Source organism: Gymnoscopelus microlampas (assembly GCF_963454915.1).
Source record: "Gymnoscopelus microlampas genome assembly, chromosome: 3".
In the NCBI taxonomy this organism is placed as follows: domain Eukaryota; kingdom Metazoa; phylum Chordata; class Actinopteri; order Myctophiformes; family Myctophidae; genus Gymnoscopelus; species Gymnoscopelus microlampas.
This window is the reverse complement of record NC_139940.1, coordinates 59,236,622-59,255,637: the sequence shown is the minus strand read 5'-3', so window position 1 is coordinate 59,255,637 and position 19,016 is coordinate 59,236,622. Positions and strand designations below refer to the sequence as shown.

The window sequence follows — 19,016 nt, the reverse complement described above, 5'->3', positions numbered from 1 at the left end:
CAAAATGAACAGATCTACAGATCTACATCTTGTCGCAATTCGATGCGTTGTGAGCTTGTACATCTATTCTTTTCTTTTTTTTTACAGAGAAGTGCATTATGGGCCCTGAGCAGTGTTGCCATATCTGCTTATTATAAGCGACTTTGGGCTTGTTTTTCTGTAAAGTTGCTTCAATTGCTTGTAAATATTAGTCTAAGATTTCACTTGTTTTTGATAGTAGAAATAGCAGATCTACAAGTTCACAAAATGCATTGCAAATGCGACGCACTGTGAGCTTGTAGATCGGCTATTTTCAAATCTGCAAATGTCGCTTCTTTTGGGCTTAATTGTTTTCACAGACCTGGCTGCTTATTTCTCTCACAAAATCTGGCAACAATGTATCAGCATGCTCGCGACTGCGCGGGGAGAATGAATGTTGTCTCGAGCCTGCAGCACTTCAATAGAAAGTTAGATAAATTGCGTTGCTTTGGATTCATCAAAAAGAATTATAAACCGGCTTCAGAGAAGATAAAAGGATGAAGAAGAAGCGGCGGACATTTTAGGTGAGTGTTGACACACAGAAATACTGTTTGTGTAGGCTTTTTAGCCTACTATTACTGTATTGATAATAAGTGCGTAGGCTGATGTTTTTGAAGTCAATGACCCAACTCTACACATTGTTTAGTTATTTAAATTGTCTTGATAACGGGATTATGACTAATTTATTAATTTAAAGAGAACTCTCAGCTGAGAAGCAGTATCTGCTCTTTGACAGTAAGTTCAAGTTATTTTAGCAATGCAGATTTTCAACAATAGTTCAACTCTTGAGAGCGTAAAATGAAACGTATCATTTTAGCATCTTAAGAGTTAAAAGGTATATAAGGGTCCATTAGTTTACCATAACCTTTCATTCACGGTACCCCTGAATTACATTTTTAGGATCTTGTATCATTTTACACTACGTAAATATCCCCATCTTTCCACAGCATGAAATGTCCATCAGTTTGCATCAGTACTGACTGCAAATAAATGTATACTTGACGTTCAACCACTTGAACCTTAGCATCCCTATTCTGGGGGAACATTCCCCAAAAAAGCCGATTTACAAGCTCACAATGTGACGCGTTGTGAGCTTGTAGATCTCGTGATCTGGTGTAGATGTCATCAGGTATTTATTTTACTGAGCATTTAGGATCTAAGGTTAAACTTACAGAAGTGATATATATTGTTGAATTCCAAATATTCAGAAATGATTCTGATTTAAATTACATGATTTGTTTTTGTACATCTTTACAGATCTCCCAGAACTTCTGAGCCGAGTTGAAGCTCTCTCGGGGGCTTTAGACACAGGGGTCACCCTGAGGCCCTGTCAAAATCAAGCTGCACAAAAAGAGGTAGTTGTTACACAATATTATATTTACTTATTCATTTCAAGAACCCCCAATTTGATAGAAAATGTCCTAATCTACGTGGTCTAAAGCCAGTATTAATTTGACTGTTTTTGCCACGTGCCACTTCTCAGCTATCCAGCTCTAACCTTAGACATTTGTCAGTGTTGTCGATAACTACTATAACTTCTACCACTTTTTTTGGTCACATGATTGGATACTGGATTCTGATTGACTTAAAAAAAAAGGTTGTGGGCTAACAACCCTCTGTTTTTTTCCCCGCCCACTTTTGTGTTGCAAGGAGACATTCTGATTGGCTTATAGCAGTCACATGGGCAAGCCTACCCTACCATGCTGAGTGTATTCTGAAACAATTAAGGATTGTAACTCAATAGCCTTGCATGTTTTCTTTCATTTATATGGTCGAAGTGGTAGAAAAGCAATTTACCACTCGAGGGTCGTGTGTTATGGTCTGATAAAGCCACTGTTTCTGGGTTGTTTTGCACTCGCATAACCCACTCTCTCTCGTGGTAAATAGCTTACTACTACTAGTAATATTCAATAATTTCTGAAGTTATTCTGTACACTGTTCTGTTTCTTTTTCAGACTGACATTGGAGGAGGGGTTCTTGTGCCAGAGCACTCCCTCCGGTACATCGACCACTCCAAGCACTCAGCCTTAACAAACTCCTGACCCTCCTGTTCAGCAGAACTGAACTAGCACAATGCAGCATCACAGGTAGGGGTGTGCTCAATGGTCTCAATGGTTCATTTATATAGTGCCTTTAATCCAAGGCGCTTTACAAATATTGCATTACATTTACCCATTCACACACGCATCCATACACCAATGGTGGAGGAAACCATGCAAGGCACCAACCTGCTCACTGGGAGCAACCAGGGGTTCAGAGTCTTGCTCAAGGACTCTTCGACACTAACTCTGGGGGAGCCCGGGATTGGTTTAATGCCTTTATTGATACGACAGCATACTGACAGGAAACTGGTAGAGAGAGAGACAAAGGTCGCCCGGATCGGGAGTCGAACCGGCGACATCAGAGACATTTGTGATATGCGCAGTAGGCCAGCGGGAGCCCACAAAATGACCTTTTCTATTGATTATTCATGCCACAGAGAATTGAGTTCAATAATATGTTCTTGTATTTGTCGCATGTCTAAAACAATAATTTGACTTCAATTCTGGATGGGGACTATGTAATTAATACACTTTAGTGGAAATTATCTATTAGCAGCATATATCTCATTCCTATACTGAGTCGGCCTGTGTGTATAATTAGTAATCATAATACAATTAATCATTGTATGCCAATCATAATGATGATCATCCTAAAATAATAGCAAAAGTGATTGTGATAATTATGGTTATCCTGATAATTAGCTGAAAATGGTGATACAATGTTTGTCCATATTGCCCACCCCTAATTACAGGAAAGAAGTGCAACATCCAGAAAGACGTTGCCACCCCGAAGCCCATGCTTGACCCGCGGAAGCTTCAAGCTGTTGTTGGTGAGATTTTAAATTATTGTTTCTTGCTTCATGACCTGAAATGTTAACATTTGACACAACTTTAGGTCGACAAACAAGGGTCTGTCGTGATGTCCCTCCCACCCGGAAGGATATAGAGACACAGGGCGAGAGCACACAGTAGGATGGTTTTAAAAATCTTTGGGATCATAATGACTCTACATTAGAGGCATATCTATTGGGGCTGTCGCATTAATCGCATACCGCAATATTTCTGTTTCAAACCGCAATGGGGAGATATACCACACAAACCACGGCTCACACGAAATGGTCACAAAGCATTACAAAAGCATACACAGCAATGAAGACTAAGTGAACATTAAAATACAGTAAAAACTCATCTCTGCTGTGCTATTTAAAAAGCAACACTGTAAAGCTTATTCATTGTAGGTTATTTATATATAGTAATTCAAGTGTAAAATTGCTGTTAACCACCTGAACTCCATATGGTTGAGCGAAGTCCCTCAGAGCTCTATACTAGTGTATGTTCTGTCTTATATTATTGTGGGGAAAGCTTTTTGCTGAAAATAGCCGCTTGGCAAGCTTACAGCGCTTGTACAAGCTTACAACGCTTTAAACACATTTGCCTTCCCCACAAAAAGGATGAGGTTAAAAAAGGGTGGGGTGGGCCATTGCAATTTTTGTCGCATACCGTACTTCTGAGACACTTAATCACACCACGGTTAAATTGTGTCATCGGGACAGCCCTAATATCTATGTCTTATGGATCATACCCTCGGAGCCCAAACAATCCTAACCTGACAAAGGTGGGTGTGTTCCAGCGGTTGTTATCTCTCCCATTGGTCATTGAATGGCACTACTGGACGATGATGGTTCAGCATTGCTCTAGTCTGTTACCCAGAATTCAATTTTAATCATTAATCTGTTTTCTCTCCCTCATACAGCCTACGTGATGGAGAAATGCGGCGTTCCCAAAAAGAAAGTTCTTAAGGTGGTGACAGCAAAGCTTAACTACGAGGACAAGGTAGGGAAGCCAAAACGTCCCAAGAAGACCGGTGGGCCAAAAAAGAAGACATCACAGAAGACTGACCCTTCACCTCCAAATATACGTAATGAAGTCTAGACCTTAGCTGAAAAAAAAAAAAAGATAATCAGATCTGGGCCACATCCAGATTGGAATCCAAACGGTATTAACATCACGTGACCATTAAAACCAATCGGATTCCAATCTGGATGTGGCCCATGATCTGATTCAGACTGAGCTTGGCTGCCACTGTAAATGGGGTCCCCGTTTTATTTTATTTTATATATGTATATGTATTGTTTTTATTTATATTGTTGTTCAAGGGCATGCATCTTGTGTTTTTTTTTTGTGTATTTTTGAGAAGCGGTCTTGCAACAGCTTCGGCAGTACAAATAAGGTTGAAAACTTTGGAAATCAGTTTTTTACCCGTGATGGGATTTGTCCACTCAAAACCATCTTTAGCCAGTTTAGTACATTCAGCAATGTATGGAGCTAAGAAAGTTTCCATTTTTGGCTTACTCGGTCCAAACCAAAGGGCTGTCACCATTATATGTTGTTTCCGCAGTTTGGGCGGCAGCTCAATTAGTTGTGTTTGTAAAGGCCAAATAGAGTATTTGGACGAACGAAAAACTGGGACACCATCACAAGTCCAAATGACAGACAAAGAATCGTTATCAAGTTTCCCCTCAGAACAATTCTGTGTGTTAATTGTATTGATATTGTTTTTATTTATATTGTTGTTGTTCAAGGGCATGCCTTAGGCCCCATTTACACCGGTAATCAGATCTTGGCCACATCCAGATTGGAATCCGAACGGTATTAACATCACGTGACCATTAAAACCAATCGGATTCCAATCTGGATGTGGCCCAGATCTGAGTCAGACTGAATTTGGCCGCCACTGTAAATGGGGTCGCTGTCCTAGTGAAAGTGAGTGCCTGTCTGTGCTCAGGTTGAGTCAGACCTATTATTCACTCCAAACCTGATAAGAAATTAATGCACACTGGCTACAGTGCACCTTTTATTCCTCTTTTGTTAAACATACAGCCTGGATAATCTGATCAGATCTGCACCACATCCAGATTGGAATCCGAACGGTATTAACATCACGTGACCATTAAAACCAATCGGATTCCAATCTGGATGTGGCCCAGATCTGATTCAAACTGAACTTGGCTGCCACTGTAAATGGAGTCCAACTACAGCAATGAATGTACTGCCAGACAGATAATATATTTTGTATTGATATTTGTATTGTTATTGTTGTTATTGTTATATAAATGTTATATAATTGTTATAATTGATTGATTTCATGTCCCCTCGAATAACTGAACCTGAGCATGATTCTGAATTGATAAATGGTAATGTAACCAGTAGGGTTGTCCGATATTGGCTTTTTTACCGATAACCGATATACCGATATTGTCCAACTCTTAATTACCGATACCGATATCAACCGATACCGATATATGCGGGGATTATTGTGATTAGGGTAAGCTCAAATTTCATATCACACACACCATATACAGTAAGAACTCCTGTAACTTATTTATAAGGCCAAAAAAAAAAAAAATTTTTTTGTTTTTTTTCCAAAAACCGATACCGATATTTTCCCGATATCAATTTTTATGCTAATATCGGCCGATAATATCGGGAGGCCGATAAAATCGGACATCCCTAGTAACCAGTTTCATGATCAGAAATTGCTGATATGCAGTGGTCAAGTAATGAGTAGATGTTGTCATTACTTAATAGTAAGGCAGAAGTAATTGAATGACAATTGTGTAGAGCTTTAAAAGTGACCCAAAAGGGTTTAAGTAGTAACAAAAAGTAATTTGTTAGTGATCAGTAGTGATAAAACACTACATGAACACTACACACAAGGATGGAGTGACTCAATAGGGATTGTGAAGAGATACAGCGGTAAATGTGTAAGCATTCTGTAGACTTTCAGAAGTAATTCAAAAGGGTTTGTTTAATAGTAAGACAGAAGTAATTGAATGATAATTCTGTAATGTTTTAAAAGGGATTCAAAAGGGTTTGTGTAGAAACAAAGTAATTCATTAGTGATCAGTAGTGATAGAACACTACATAACACTACACACAAAGATGGAGTGATTCAGTAGGGATTTTGAAGAGAAACAGGGGTAAATGTGTAAGCATTCTATAGAGTTTTAGAAGTAATTCAAAAGGGCTTGTTTAATAGTAAGACAGAAGTAATTGAATGATAATTCTGTAATGTTTTAAAAGTGATTCAAAAGGGTTTGTGTAGAAACAAAAAGTAATTCATTAGTGATCAGTAGTGATAGAACACTACATAACACTACACACAAACATGGAGTGATTCAGTAGGGATTGTTAAGAGAAACAGCGGTAAATGTGTAAGCATTCTGTAGAATTTCAGAGGTAATTCAAAAGGGTTTGTTTAAAAGTAAGACAGTAGTAACTGAATGATAATTGTGTAATGTTTAAAAAGTGAATCAAAAGGGTTTGTGTAGGAACACAAAGTAATTCATTAGTGATCAGTAGTGATAAAACACTACATGAATATTTTCCATAGGGATTGTGTAGAGCTGCAGCAGTAGATCTGTAAGCATTGTGTAGTAATTCAACAATGAATGTGTAGTGATTGTATAGTTCTTTCCAAAAAGCCTATAGTGAGGCTGAAGTAATTAAGTAGCAGCCAGGCAGTGATTTGAATAGTAATTATGTAGTAATTATCAGTAGTGATTAAGTACTGAAACGGGCCATTTCTCCACATTTTACTATTGAAATCACTACATAAATCACTACTAATCGCAATAGCAATTGAGTAATGAAATGGTAGTTTTTGTGTAGACATTTGGTAGTAGTTATGAGTAGTGATTCAATAGTGTTTTTTCACGAGGGTCATTCAGCAATAAATTCGTAAGTTGTCTTCTTAAATTTCTTCCTAAGTGAATTCCTAAGAGAAGTCGAGTCAGATTCATGAAATGTTCTTAGGCTCTGCCTGCAGTCACACCTGTGTGTGATTGCTGCACACAGAAATCACAGGAAATCACACAGAGAAATAAAGTTGAGAGAATGAAGTAAAGAATACCTCAACTAAAGCCTAAAGATGGTGGAACACCAGACTCCAAACATAAAAATAAATAAATATTTCTGTGAAGGTACTTCTGAAGTGAACAGCAAATTATTTTTTTAAATGAATGAATGTATTTTATTATTTCTCTCACATTAATCAACATATCACCACTCGATATCAATGTACATTTGCTGAAATTAGCTGTTAAAAATGTTATCCATATTTCATGTTCAGGAGTAGCGTTAGTAGTGGATATAAAACATTTTAGTACTGAAAGCTGGTGGGTGGATATAGAGGGTCTTTAAGGTAGCAGCTGCTTGGTATGTAATGGGGTGGAAATAGGGGTGTGGTGGGTGATATGGTGGTGCAAGGAGGGGTGTAGGGGGCTGTGTGGGGTATGGGGATGGGTGTGATGGGTGGGTACAGGGGGGCTTTCAGGTAGGAAGGGGACTTGAAAATGGGGGTGTGGCGAATGTCGGGATATGGGGGTGGGGGTATGGGGGGGCGATGAGGGTGGGTTGGGTGGGGGGTTATGGGGTGGGTATGGGGCTTGGGCTTCAACTCAACCGGGTCTGTTTGGGTTAGATGCATTTGGCTGCAGACCCCCACCTGAAAATATTTTCTGCTAGGGAAATGTTTTCAAGATTTATCAAAATGTTTCGAAAATAGCCGATCTACAAGTTCAAAATTGCCAGTAATGGGACGCGTTGTGAGCTTGTAGATCAGCTATTTTCAAACAAAGTATAAAATACGGTTAAAGTGATTAAGCTGTTCCTCGTTTGCTGTGGACCCCCTGGAACAGCTTCAAGGACCCCTGGGGGTCCCCAGACCACACCTTTGAGAACCTTTTTTGCTCTAAAGATATGATAAAAATATTATTGTAATTTAAATCCTATATTATACAACTGTAGAATTGAAGAAACTTCGAGAATTCATTATTTTTGCACAAACATATCACACTTAAGAACTCAAAGGCCACCCTAAGAGTGCTCTCTAGTATGCGTAGATTTCTTCTTAACTTAAGAACAAATCACAGCTAAGAAAACATTTGTGAATGCCAAAATCTCTTAAAAAACGTCTTAAGTGGGTCTAAGAACAAATTTGTTCGTAAGTACGGTTCATGAATCGGGCCCAATGTGTCCCTCTGGAGTGAGTGTGGAAACATAGTGGCCCTCTCCATCATCAAAGTTGCATCACCCCTGGTGTAGGCTGTAGTGTGGTACCTGTATCAGTATGAGACTGGCGTCCATCCCTAGGACGGTCAGAGCGTTCTCCTCCAGCCAATCACTGATCTGCCCTTCACATCCCTGTAAACAATGGGTTCAAATAATTAGACCTTGTTCAAACCATGTGGAGGGAATAGGCTCTATTCACAGCAGCCATATTATGAAGACATTCACAGGTGTTACCAATGATACTAATGAAGGCTCTGTTCCATTCTGGTCAAACAAAGTCAGGGTGCTGATATCGTGCATGTTGGCTCACTGGAAGCCTTCCAAATGGCCCCTTACAGGTGTGTAACTCTGAGAGTGTACAAATGGAACCAAATGGACCCGTAAGGGTCCATTTGGTTCCATTTGTACACTCTCAGAGTTATGGGGGTCATGGAAACCACTGTGCTACACTAAATGGAACAGAGCCTTCATTAGTATCATTGGTAACACCTGTGAAGGAAGTGATAACTGATAATATGGCTGCTGTGAATAGAGCCTATTCCATGTTCAGCTTCATCCAGCTGAGTGCTTCTCCAGTGAGAGGGGGGGTTAGTTAGGACAGTGGTTCTCAAACTTTTTCATGTCAAGGACCCCAAATTGACACTTATTAGCCCGCGGACCCCCATTTCAAAAGATATGCCAGGGACCCCCATAAGAGAAGATTTTTTTACGGCTCTAGCAGTGATTCTCAACCATTTTAATTTCAAGGACCCCCAGTTTGACATGCATTAGGCTACGGACCCCCATTTAATGGCATTTCTATCACTTGGACCACAATTCATATTGTAAGAGTGTGCAAATGGAACCAAATGGACCCGTTAGGGTCCATTTGGTTCCATTTGTACACTCTCAGAGTTACAGACCCATAAGGGTCCATTTGGTTCCATTTGTACACTCTCAGAGTTACAGACCCATAAGGGTCCATTTGGTGCCTAATCTATCATTTAGCTGGGGACCCCCTGGAACTCCCTCAAGGACCCCTGGGGGGTCCTTGAGGGAGTTGAGAACCAATGAGTACCCTTGAGAACCAATGAGTTAGGACACATCACCGGGGCCTTGAACCTGGGACCCACTCAGCGATGGCCGCCCCCAATGTGCTCAAATGCCTTCAATATCTACCACTTGAATCCGAGCATTATGGGGGGCAGGGGATTCACCAAAAAATTGCCAATCTACAAGCTCATGACATGTCGCAAACGCGACACGTTGTGAGCTTGTAGATCACCTACTTTTGGTGAAGAGATTTGGTGTAGACGGAAAAAGCGATCCAAGTACAGTGGTAAACTCAGGTCCGTTTTGACTAATAATAGAGGGTTTAAGTGGTTAGGGCCACTTTACCACAGGTCAAACAGCACTATGGTCTGCTCGTATGCAAATGTACACTATCATTCAATGTTCAGAACAGCCTTAACAGATGTGCAGTTAAAACTACAATCCGTGAGTTGAGAGAGTGTACAACTGGAGCCAAATGGACCATTACGGGTCTGTAACTCTGAGACTGTACAAATGGACAATGTATATGTCACAGGTAGATTGGCATTCCAGGTAGAATGGAAGTGGAGCGCTTGTTTTTAGGGGCTGCGATGCCAGGAGGACGGCGACGAGGACAACATGGATGTACATACATACCAGCTTCAGTGGCGCACTTCGATAATCATTAGACTCCCCATCCACTACCAGTGGAAGTCTGGGTTTGACTGCCGCTTGGGACATTACTTTTTCAAACAACCGCGGACTACTTTTTTTCGCCGATAAAGTATAGTTTTGGACCATGACAGAGGAGCGCCGAATCAGCAGACCTTGAGGCTGAGGAAGTCGCGCCCGAGCGCCTCCAGGCGCGAGTGCCCGCGACGACCAGCCGATGGTCTGCTGATTCGAATCAGCGCCGTTCGAGTTATGTACCGATAGGGACAGAATCGTAAATGATGTTGTGGGGACTGCATTTGCCCCTCTATGGTTTGCCCCATTGAACTGCCACTCGCTGCACTAACATAGCCCGCCAGCCCGCCCCCCTCAGGCTCGCCCCCTTGTGCGCGCGCGCGCGTGCGTGTGTGTGTGCGCGCATGCATGTGTGCGTGCTTGTTTGTGTTGTGCGCGTGTGCGTGTGTGGTGTGGGACTGGCTTTTATTGCCCTCTAGCGTTGGTTCTACAGAAATGCCTGGTGGGCGGACGGGCGGTGAAAATAAGCGCTTCTTTTCCATTCTACCTGGAATGCCAATCTACCTGTAACATACACACTCTCAGAGGCGTGTGCAAATGTATGGCTCCATTTGGTTCCATTTGTTCACTCTCAGAGTTAAATTAACACTCAGGATTTTTAGCGGCGCTAGCCGCCCTCTATACCTGGCTTTTGCGTCAACGTTCTGATTGGTCAGACACGTCAACAAAGTGATTGGTCAAGCTTCACGTGACACGTGGCTATAAACACATTATAAACACTTATTGATGACAAAATGTATCAAAGGCGCCGCTACCTTCACACAGGTGTGATTTTTACTGTGCAGATTGGGGGTCCAGGTGATAAAAATAGTATCAAATGTGGGTCTGTGGGCCTATTGCATATCAAACTGGAGGTCCTTGTAATGAAAAGGTTTGAGAACCATACATCAAGGGTTCCCAAACTTTTCAGGCCGTGACCCGCAAAAATAATGGACTTGGACTTGTAGGCATTACATTTAGTTTAGTCGGTTCCACAGATAAATATTGTGAAAATAGCCGAAAGCTCTCAACGCCTCGCACTGCGAGTCGTTGTGAGCTTGTAGATCGGCTATTTTCACAATGTTTGCCTCTTTCTTCAGGGAAATATTTCACAATTTGGCCAATTTGGCATTAAAAAGTTCTTAAAAGTCATTGAAGTGTAACTTTAGAAATGTGCAGATACCCTGTATATACACTAATACTGTATGTTGTGAAGTATATTTTCGATCAGAAGAGCGGGCTATTAATAACAGTTTCCTAGAAAAGGCAGCTTAAAGCAGGAAGAAGTCCATGGGTCCAAGGATTCAAGTCAAGCGTCTTTTATTTCAGCCTGACCGGGACGTCTGCCATTGTGGTCAGATCAGCAGCGCGCCCAGTCACATACAAAGCACATTATTTATACAAAGCTCACCTTCTACAACAAGGAGGGGCTAGGTGGTTTAAGCCCAGCCCCCCAACACACATACTTGTATTCTAACACAGTTGTCGGGCCGAGTCCCCGCCTACCTCACACATTTAGCAGTTATTACAGTGTAACAATCTGTCTTATTTCTAATTATCAAACTTTACTCTTACACAAAGGCTGGTTTAGTATTTCTTGTTCAACATCTGTCAAGCTTTAAAATGAATCCACACACTTTAAACTTTAAGGTTTCAAACAGTAGTTAGAAATACAATGAGTCAAATAAAAGCCACATTTACTCCAGACTGAATCTTTTCCTTAAATGGCATTTCTCTTGGTTAACAGCACAGATCATAGTTATCCACTTTATTCATTTCAAATACTCATTTAAAAGACTCGTTTTGTGTTCAATGTACCTAGTCTTATTCAACAGAGTTAAAATTAAACTTAAAGGTCTTCTGTAGACATTCTGTCCTACCCAACCACTATGCATTCACTGTCGGGGGTCAGCTGCCTCCTCACGAGGGAACAATGGTTATTCTGATTAGGTTAAATAAAAACAAAGAAGGACACTTCTCAACTGAAGGTGTCAACACCTGGTCTCCAGTGATTTACATCTCTTGCCCTGTGAGAGTTTGAGCTTCAAAAGATCTAAACACAATAGAACAAAGCCCCTCTCCTGGAGGTGAACAACAGCTTATCCTATAGAAAAATAAGAGTTAGGGTGAGGGGACATGCAAATTGATTATTGCAGCCGTGTCCATGTTTGAAACGATACTACAGTTGATTTGTGTGTTACTGTTGAGTGAGAAAACAAGGTTGCACATTAAGCTAATCATCTGGGGGACCCCCCCCCCCCCCCCCCCCCCAAAAAATAAAAATAATCACACCCAGTGTGAAGTGGGCGGTGTGGTCATCACAGTGGTCATCACAGACCCATGACTCACTTAAAAATACATAAATGTGTTTTTTTTAAGTGCATAGTCCTATTTATAGGACTATGCACGTGTGTCATGTGTCTTGCTAGCCAATCACAGTGCTGAATAGAGTCAACCAATAGAGTCAGCCAATCACAGTGCAGCTAGTGGTCATCACAGTGATGGAAGCTCACTTAAAGAAAAGTATAGATTTGCATTGAACGTGTTGGGGTTAGGGGTGTACAATGGGTGGCCAATCACAGTGCAGGGTTAGGGGGGTACAATGGGTGGCCAATCACAGTGCAGCAAATGTCAATGTCCCAACCTCACATATAGGGGCGGTTACACTGCCCAAAAACATTTGGGGGGGCCCCCTTGGGGGTCCTGACCATAGAGTCTTGACCCACAGTTTGGGAACCAGCAGTGGTGAGCTGTGGATTTTTGAACTAAGGGTACTGTATTTTATGACGTCACGTGCGCGCGCACAGGCATGTGCACATAGCCACTTACTAATACTGTATTCAACATGTGATTATTAATGTATTTATATTTCTTATTATTTTGTTGCATTGTTAATTTGTTGTTTTTATTTTTGTTTCAATTAATCAATTATTTTATTTTCCTTTTAGTTTTATATAAAAGCCCTTTACATAGACTCACCCACACATAAGCAGTTAAAATAATCAGACAACTTGTCTTTGTCTTGTCTCAGAGAACAGGGTCCTCTGCTAAGCGATCCCTTCACACTCTGCAGTGCAGAGACTGTTGTCTCTCATTGTGAGAGGAATGTAACACATTCAATTCAAGTCCGTGTCTTTTCTCGAGTAGCCCAATGTTATGCAAAGCAGCCAGGTGGAGGCTATTGAGAACGGCTCGCCACTGACGGCGCGAACCTTCAGAGGCTATTGTTTAAACTTTAAGGTGTTAACGACCACCGCTGACGGTGAGTGCATGTGGAGCACGCGCGAGCCCCCAGCCCCCACAGTCTCAGAACTAACGGTACGCCGTACCCGCCCGTACCCCCTACAGCTCAACCCTGGGAACCAGTGGTCTAACAGTACGTGATGGTGTGTATACCTTCATATAGCTGTTGTTCCCCAGTCCAAAGAGCAGTGTGTCGGATCCAGGAATGACGGGGCAGCGCGTGGAGTTGAAACAGGAACAAGGAAGTACATCCTCTTCACGGCTGGTGGTGAGGCTCATGTTCTTGATGAAGGAGTTCTCTAGCCAATCGGCAGGGCTGTTCCTCCCACAACACCTACCCTTTAAACAGTGGTGGAAAAAGTACTCAAATGTTTTACTTAAGTAGAAGTATCAATACTGCAATGTAGAAATACTCGGTTACAAGTAAAAGTCAGGAATTCAAAATGTACTTGAATAAAAGTGCAAAAGTATTGGCATCAAAATGTACTTAAAGTACCAGAAGTAAATGTACTCATTATGTCTTATTTCACAAGTGTTCAAAAATGTACTGTATATAATATATTGAAAATAGCAGATCTACAAGCTCACAATGTGTCGCATTGCGACACATTGTGAGCTTGTAGATCTGCTATTTTCAAATAGCCAAAGTATATATAGGGCTGAAGTGGTTCATGTATGTTTTGTAATGATAATCAAAATCTGCAAAGTAACAAGTAACTAAAGTTTTCTTATAATTGTAGTGGAGTAAAATATTTGCCTCTGAGATGTAGTGGAGTAGAAGTAAAATTACTGCAAATTGGAAATAAAGTTAAAAAAAATACCTCAAAATTGTACTTAAGTACAGTAGAGTAAACGTAGTTACTACACTGCAAATATGTCCATCACAGCCATGATTGTAAAGATACAATACTTACATAGCGTTGGATATTGTCCAGAATCATGTCTTGTGGCCCTCTGTCTGTGGTGTTTCCATAGTCAACTATTACATTATTTATTGTTTCATCCAGACTTGCTCCGATCTATGAAGAGAAATGACATTTAGGAGTCCGGTTGAAAGAGGATTTTACCACATTCAACCTAGTATGTGATTATAGACCAAAACATTTCAAAACTGTCACTTTGAAAAATAGCCGATCTACAAGCCCACAACGCACTGTGGTGCAATGCATTGTGTGCTTTACTGTATACATTGGCTATGTTGTATGTTTTAATAAAGCTCAAGTGGTTATATTCCGCTGTAGAACACGCAGGTGCTATCTAAATAAAATGAAACACTGGCAATATCAGGCCCGGATTGGACGGTCTGGCACTTCTGGCAAATGCCAGAACGGCCGGGCAGTCTGGGGCCGCGGCCAAGCCAAGCAAAAAATATTTTTTCAAAAATTGTAAAAAAGAAAAAAAGAAAAAACACCCAGCCCCTGTAAAACCGAAATAAAGTCACCATAAACCTCAAAAAACTAACAATTAACCGCAATTTTTCGCGCACGCGCGTGCAGGGTTTCGGCGCCCGCGCGCGGCCGACCCCGCTATGGGCCGGTGAAGATCACAAATGCCAGGGCCGATTTTCTGTGCCAGTCCGTGCCTGGGCAATATGACAAGGATTTGAAATGGTGTGTAATCAAGAGTATGGGTTCCTTATCAACCAATCACTATACGCAAGCTGTTCTTATTAATTAGACTATTATAACAAAAACAAGTGAAATCCGGATAGGGAATGCTGTAAAGTCTGCATATTCTTGACCCTCTGTGTCAAATGTTTGGACATGCAATGACAGCAAGAAAGGAGGAGGGACACAGTTAACTAAAGTTCTTTGTCTGAATATGTTTTTAACAATTGTCTTAAAGCTAATGCTTCAAAATGCTAAATGTATAATTGCTCAGTAGAATTTACGAACACATGAAAAAGCCACCATGACAAACAAAACATAATGTAATATTTATCCTACTTCATACAATTAATCATAGTAAGCTAATTCTTCTTATCGAAATATTGCAAAAATGTACCTTTAATAGTCAGTTTTTCCACTTTCAGAATTAAATAAACACTTCAGATTTCACTGTGCATGCATAGATTCAAAAAGTAGTGTTTTGGTCTTGGTTTGTTTTGCTTTTGTAATGTTTTTCTCCATGAGAGACGAAGGACTTACCTTGTCCTTGTTGAGATACAGGACTAGAGCGACGAAGGCCTGACCCAGGACCAGTATGACCAGGAAGCTCATGTACTGAGGAGCACATATCACATCCACATCAGTTCAAAACATATACGTCTGCATGTCCTTTTATCCAAAGGAAAAGCATTGCTTTGGTGCAATATTTGTGTAGGCTTACATGCATGCTTTTGCCCAATTTATGCTGCTTCAGACTACAGAGTCGCTCTCTGGAAATAGCAGATCGGAAAGTTTGCAGCGCGTCGCGAATGTGGCGAGTTGTGAACTTGTGGCATTTTTTGATTTCTTTGGCTATTCAAAAATAGCCAAATATTTTTGAATATATATTTGAATATATATATTTTTAAGCGAACATTTGTAACTTTAATTTTAACTTAATTAACTCATTCCCTGCCTAGAACGACTAAAACGACTTCTGTCCATAAGCCATACCTTACATTTTTTTTACCCAAAGACCAAGGAGATATGATTTTTCGAAGATATAGACTCCCATCCACTTCCTTGTTAACTTAAAACTTAAAAATTCTGTATCTCGGCTCCTGAGTACTTTTTTTTTTCAATGAAAAATCTTGGCAGTGTTCAAACGCGGCCAGAAATAATTCAGGCAGTGAATGAGTTAATTTTTCTGAAAAAACTATTGTTGCTATATCAGTGGTGCTCAAACTTTTTCTTGTCAAGGACCCCCAAAATCGTATGTTTTCACTTTAAAAAAATGTTCACTTTAAAAAAATACTTATATTCAAAGATTTGCACAAATGTTCACGATTTTTCAAAAATAGCAGATCTACAAGCTCATAGCGCGGCACTCAGTGCCGTGCTATGAGCTTGTATATCTGCTATTTTTGAATAGCCGAAGTATAAAATAATGGCTATAGCTAAAATCTAAAATGACACAGATGCGTTCCCGGTCTTAATGGGTTCATTGATTATGTGTCACTTGCTGATCACATTTTCAAGCTTAAACATCGGTTCTTGTCGGCAAACCACACCGTCGTGTGATGGAGGACAGATTAGACGTTTAGCATGATAACCCACGCTGAAGTGTGAGATGGGTAATTCACCGTTATCATTAAGAATCTGCTCTCAGTCTGAGCTCCAGCACAGCCCACGGCAAAGACTGCCACCACCACCAGACCGATGACAAACAGACCCCCAGCCACCGTCTTCAACTCATCTACACACACACACACACACACACACACACACACACACACACACACACACACACACACACACACACACACACACACACACACACACACACACACACACACACACACACACACACACACACACACACACACACACACACACACACACACACACACACACACACAAAGAGAAATAAAGACAACCATTTAATAGTTAACCCATTAAGACCGGGAACGCATCTCATATTGTGTCATTTTAGATTTCAGCTATGACCATTCTTTTATACTTTGGCTATTCAAAAATAACAGATATACAAGCTCATAGCACGGAACCGAGTGCCGCACTGAGCTTGTAGATCTGCCATTTTTTGAAAAATCGTGAAAATGTGTGCAAATCTTTGAATATCTACTTTTTTAAATTTGTAACTGTCAATCTCAAAATATGTTGTTCCAGGGACCCCCCAGAAGCAAAGATTTGAGTTAAAAATGTTCACTTTAAAAAATACATATATTCAAAGATTTGCAACAAATTTCACGATTCTTCAAAAATAGCAGATCTACAAGCTCATATAACGGCACTCGGTGCCGCGCTATGAGCTTGTCGATCTGCTATTTTTGAAAAGCCAAAGTATAAAATAATGGTTAAAGTGGTTACACAGATGTCTTCCCGGTTTTAATGGGTTAAATTGTTGTAAATGTAGAGGTCTATACCAGGTTCCCGTGTTCAGCCCGTTGATTATGACTCAAACTATTAATACCACAGGGAGCCCTTACAGGTCTGTAACTCTTGAGAGTCTACAAATGGAACCAAATGGACCCTTTGGATTCCATGTGTACACTGTCAGAGTTTAATTGATACTGAGCACTTTACAGTTCCACCCAGAATAGGCTCTATTCACAGCAGCCATATTATGAAGACATTCATTGGTGTTACCAATGATACTAATGAAGGCTCTGTTCCATTTAGTGTAGCACAGTGGTTTCCACGACCCCCATAACTCTGAGAGTGTACAAATGGAACCAAATGGACCCATTACGGGTCCATTTGGTTCCATTTGTACACTCTCAGAGTTACACACCTGTAAGGGGCCATTTGGAAGCCCATGAGGTTCCCTGGACCCCAACTGTAGACCCACTGGTGTTTCCAGTGAGCCAACATGCACAACATCAGCAGCACCCTGACTCTGTTTGACCATATGGAACAGAGCCTTCATTAGTATCATTGGTAACACCTGTGTCTTCATAATATGGCTGCTGTGAATAGAGCCTATAGGGATGCTGGGGTTCAAGTGGTTATTGGTTTGGTTAAACATCCATTGTATTGTAATGAATAATCTATTGTAACATGTTGGGCTGAGTTACCAGATGAGAGAAAGGAGAGGAAACTGCTTTGATCAAACAGGATCCAGACAGCACAGCCAAAGATACTCAGTCCTAGAATCTGAGGGAAGGTATTAAACAATCTGTTAGTCCACGTTATCTATGGTTAAAACAACACTCACACAATATTGATAACTTATCTGGTTATGCAATGTTGCCACAAACACCAGCCCAGTCAGTGTGCTCTTATCTTGTCTGCTCACCAGGAAGATGGCGTTTAAAATCCCAGAGAAGAATCTGAGGACATGAATCTTCTCCTCCAGCTTCATGATTCTCCTTCAATAAATGACAAGAAATGTAAAATAAAACCCCTTCCTCCTCTGTTGAATATTCAGCTCTGGAGCCAATCTGTTGGAATGTGAAGAGGGGAAACAGAAGCAGCTGAGGTACTATATCATAAAACAAACAAAATATTCTTTAGAATTAAAGCTAAACTTTAATTGGCAAAGCGATGGCCAGACTTTCTTATCCATTTTACAGCAGCGTTATGGGTTATTGAAATCTGAGTTTTTCAGATTTACAAATTCAACCGTTTGTTGCTAAAGACACCACATTGACGGCCAATAATGGCTCCGTTTCATGCAGGTTTCCAAAAAACATATTAGTGTTTTCTAAATGCTTTAAATTCCAACCTATCTCTGACTTCCCATGCACAGTAGGGGTGTGGGGGAAAATCGATTCATACTCAAATCGTAATTCTAATGTTGGACGATTCAGATCGATTCTCATTTTCCAAAAATCGAGTATTTTTGTATAATTACATTTTTGAGAAGTGGCAAGTTCTGGGCTGGCACATAGCCTACCAATTTGATTTATGTTACAGCAGTTTTATTACTATAAGTTATTGTTCTGGTAACTGAGAAGTATCTGAGTGTCAGACTCAGTTAATAAGTTAATAAGTGAATAGGTTTTGCTAAAATGTGTGCAAGCATGAATAAATGAGACATGTTGTCTTGGATTTACCTTTGTGTGTTTACATTATTATCAGTTGATAAAACCTTTATAATTATAAAAGCTTTCATGTCAGCAGACTGGAGTAGATCCTGAAATCCTATGTTTTGAATCGAGAATCGTTTTGAAGGGGAAAAATCGATTGAATCATGAAAAAAAAACAAGGTTCTTTTCATGAAAACCAAGGGATCAAGGATATTGCTCCGACATAAAGGTTGTGGCATATCATTATAATGGAATGTATCCCTATAGTG

At 40.5% G+C, this 19,016-nt stretch overlaps 1 protein-coding gene and 1 long non-coding RNA gene across 2 annotated transcripts; one reads left to right on the top strand and one right to left on the bottom strand.

Moving 5' to 3' along the window:
* Positions 1-400: 400 nt before the first annotated feature.
* LOC311042122 lies at positions 401-5,210 on the top strand. Its single transcript, XR_014600458.1, has 5 exons — positions 401-542; positions 1,276-1,373; positions 1,974-2,105; positions 2,813-2,890; positions 3,814-5,210. It is a non-coding gene; the product is annotated as an uncharacterized lncRNA (long non-coding RNA).
* A 2,940-nt stretch (positions 5,211-8,150) lies between these two features.
* Positions 8,151-18,080, bottom strand: LOC311041954 (CD82 antigen; the record flags this gene model as incomplete). Its single annotated transcript, XM_084052445.1, has 6 exons — positions 8,151-8,264; positions 13,266-13,451; positions 15,260-15,334; positions 16,342-16,454; positions 17,794-17,872; positions 18,015-18,080. The coding sequence occupies 6 exons, from the start codon at positions 18,078-18,080 to the stop codon at positions 8,151-8,153; spliced, it is 633 nt and encodes a 210-aa protein (XP_083908571.1).
* Between the last annotated feature and the right edge of the window lie 936 nt (positions 18,081-19,016).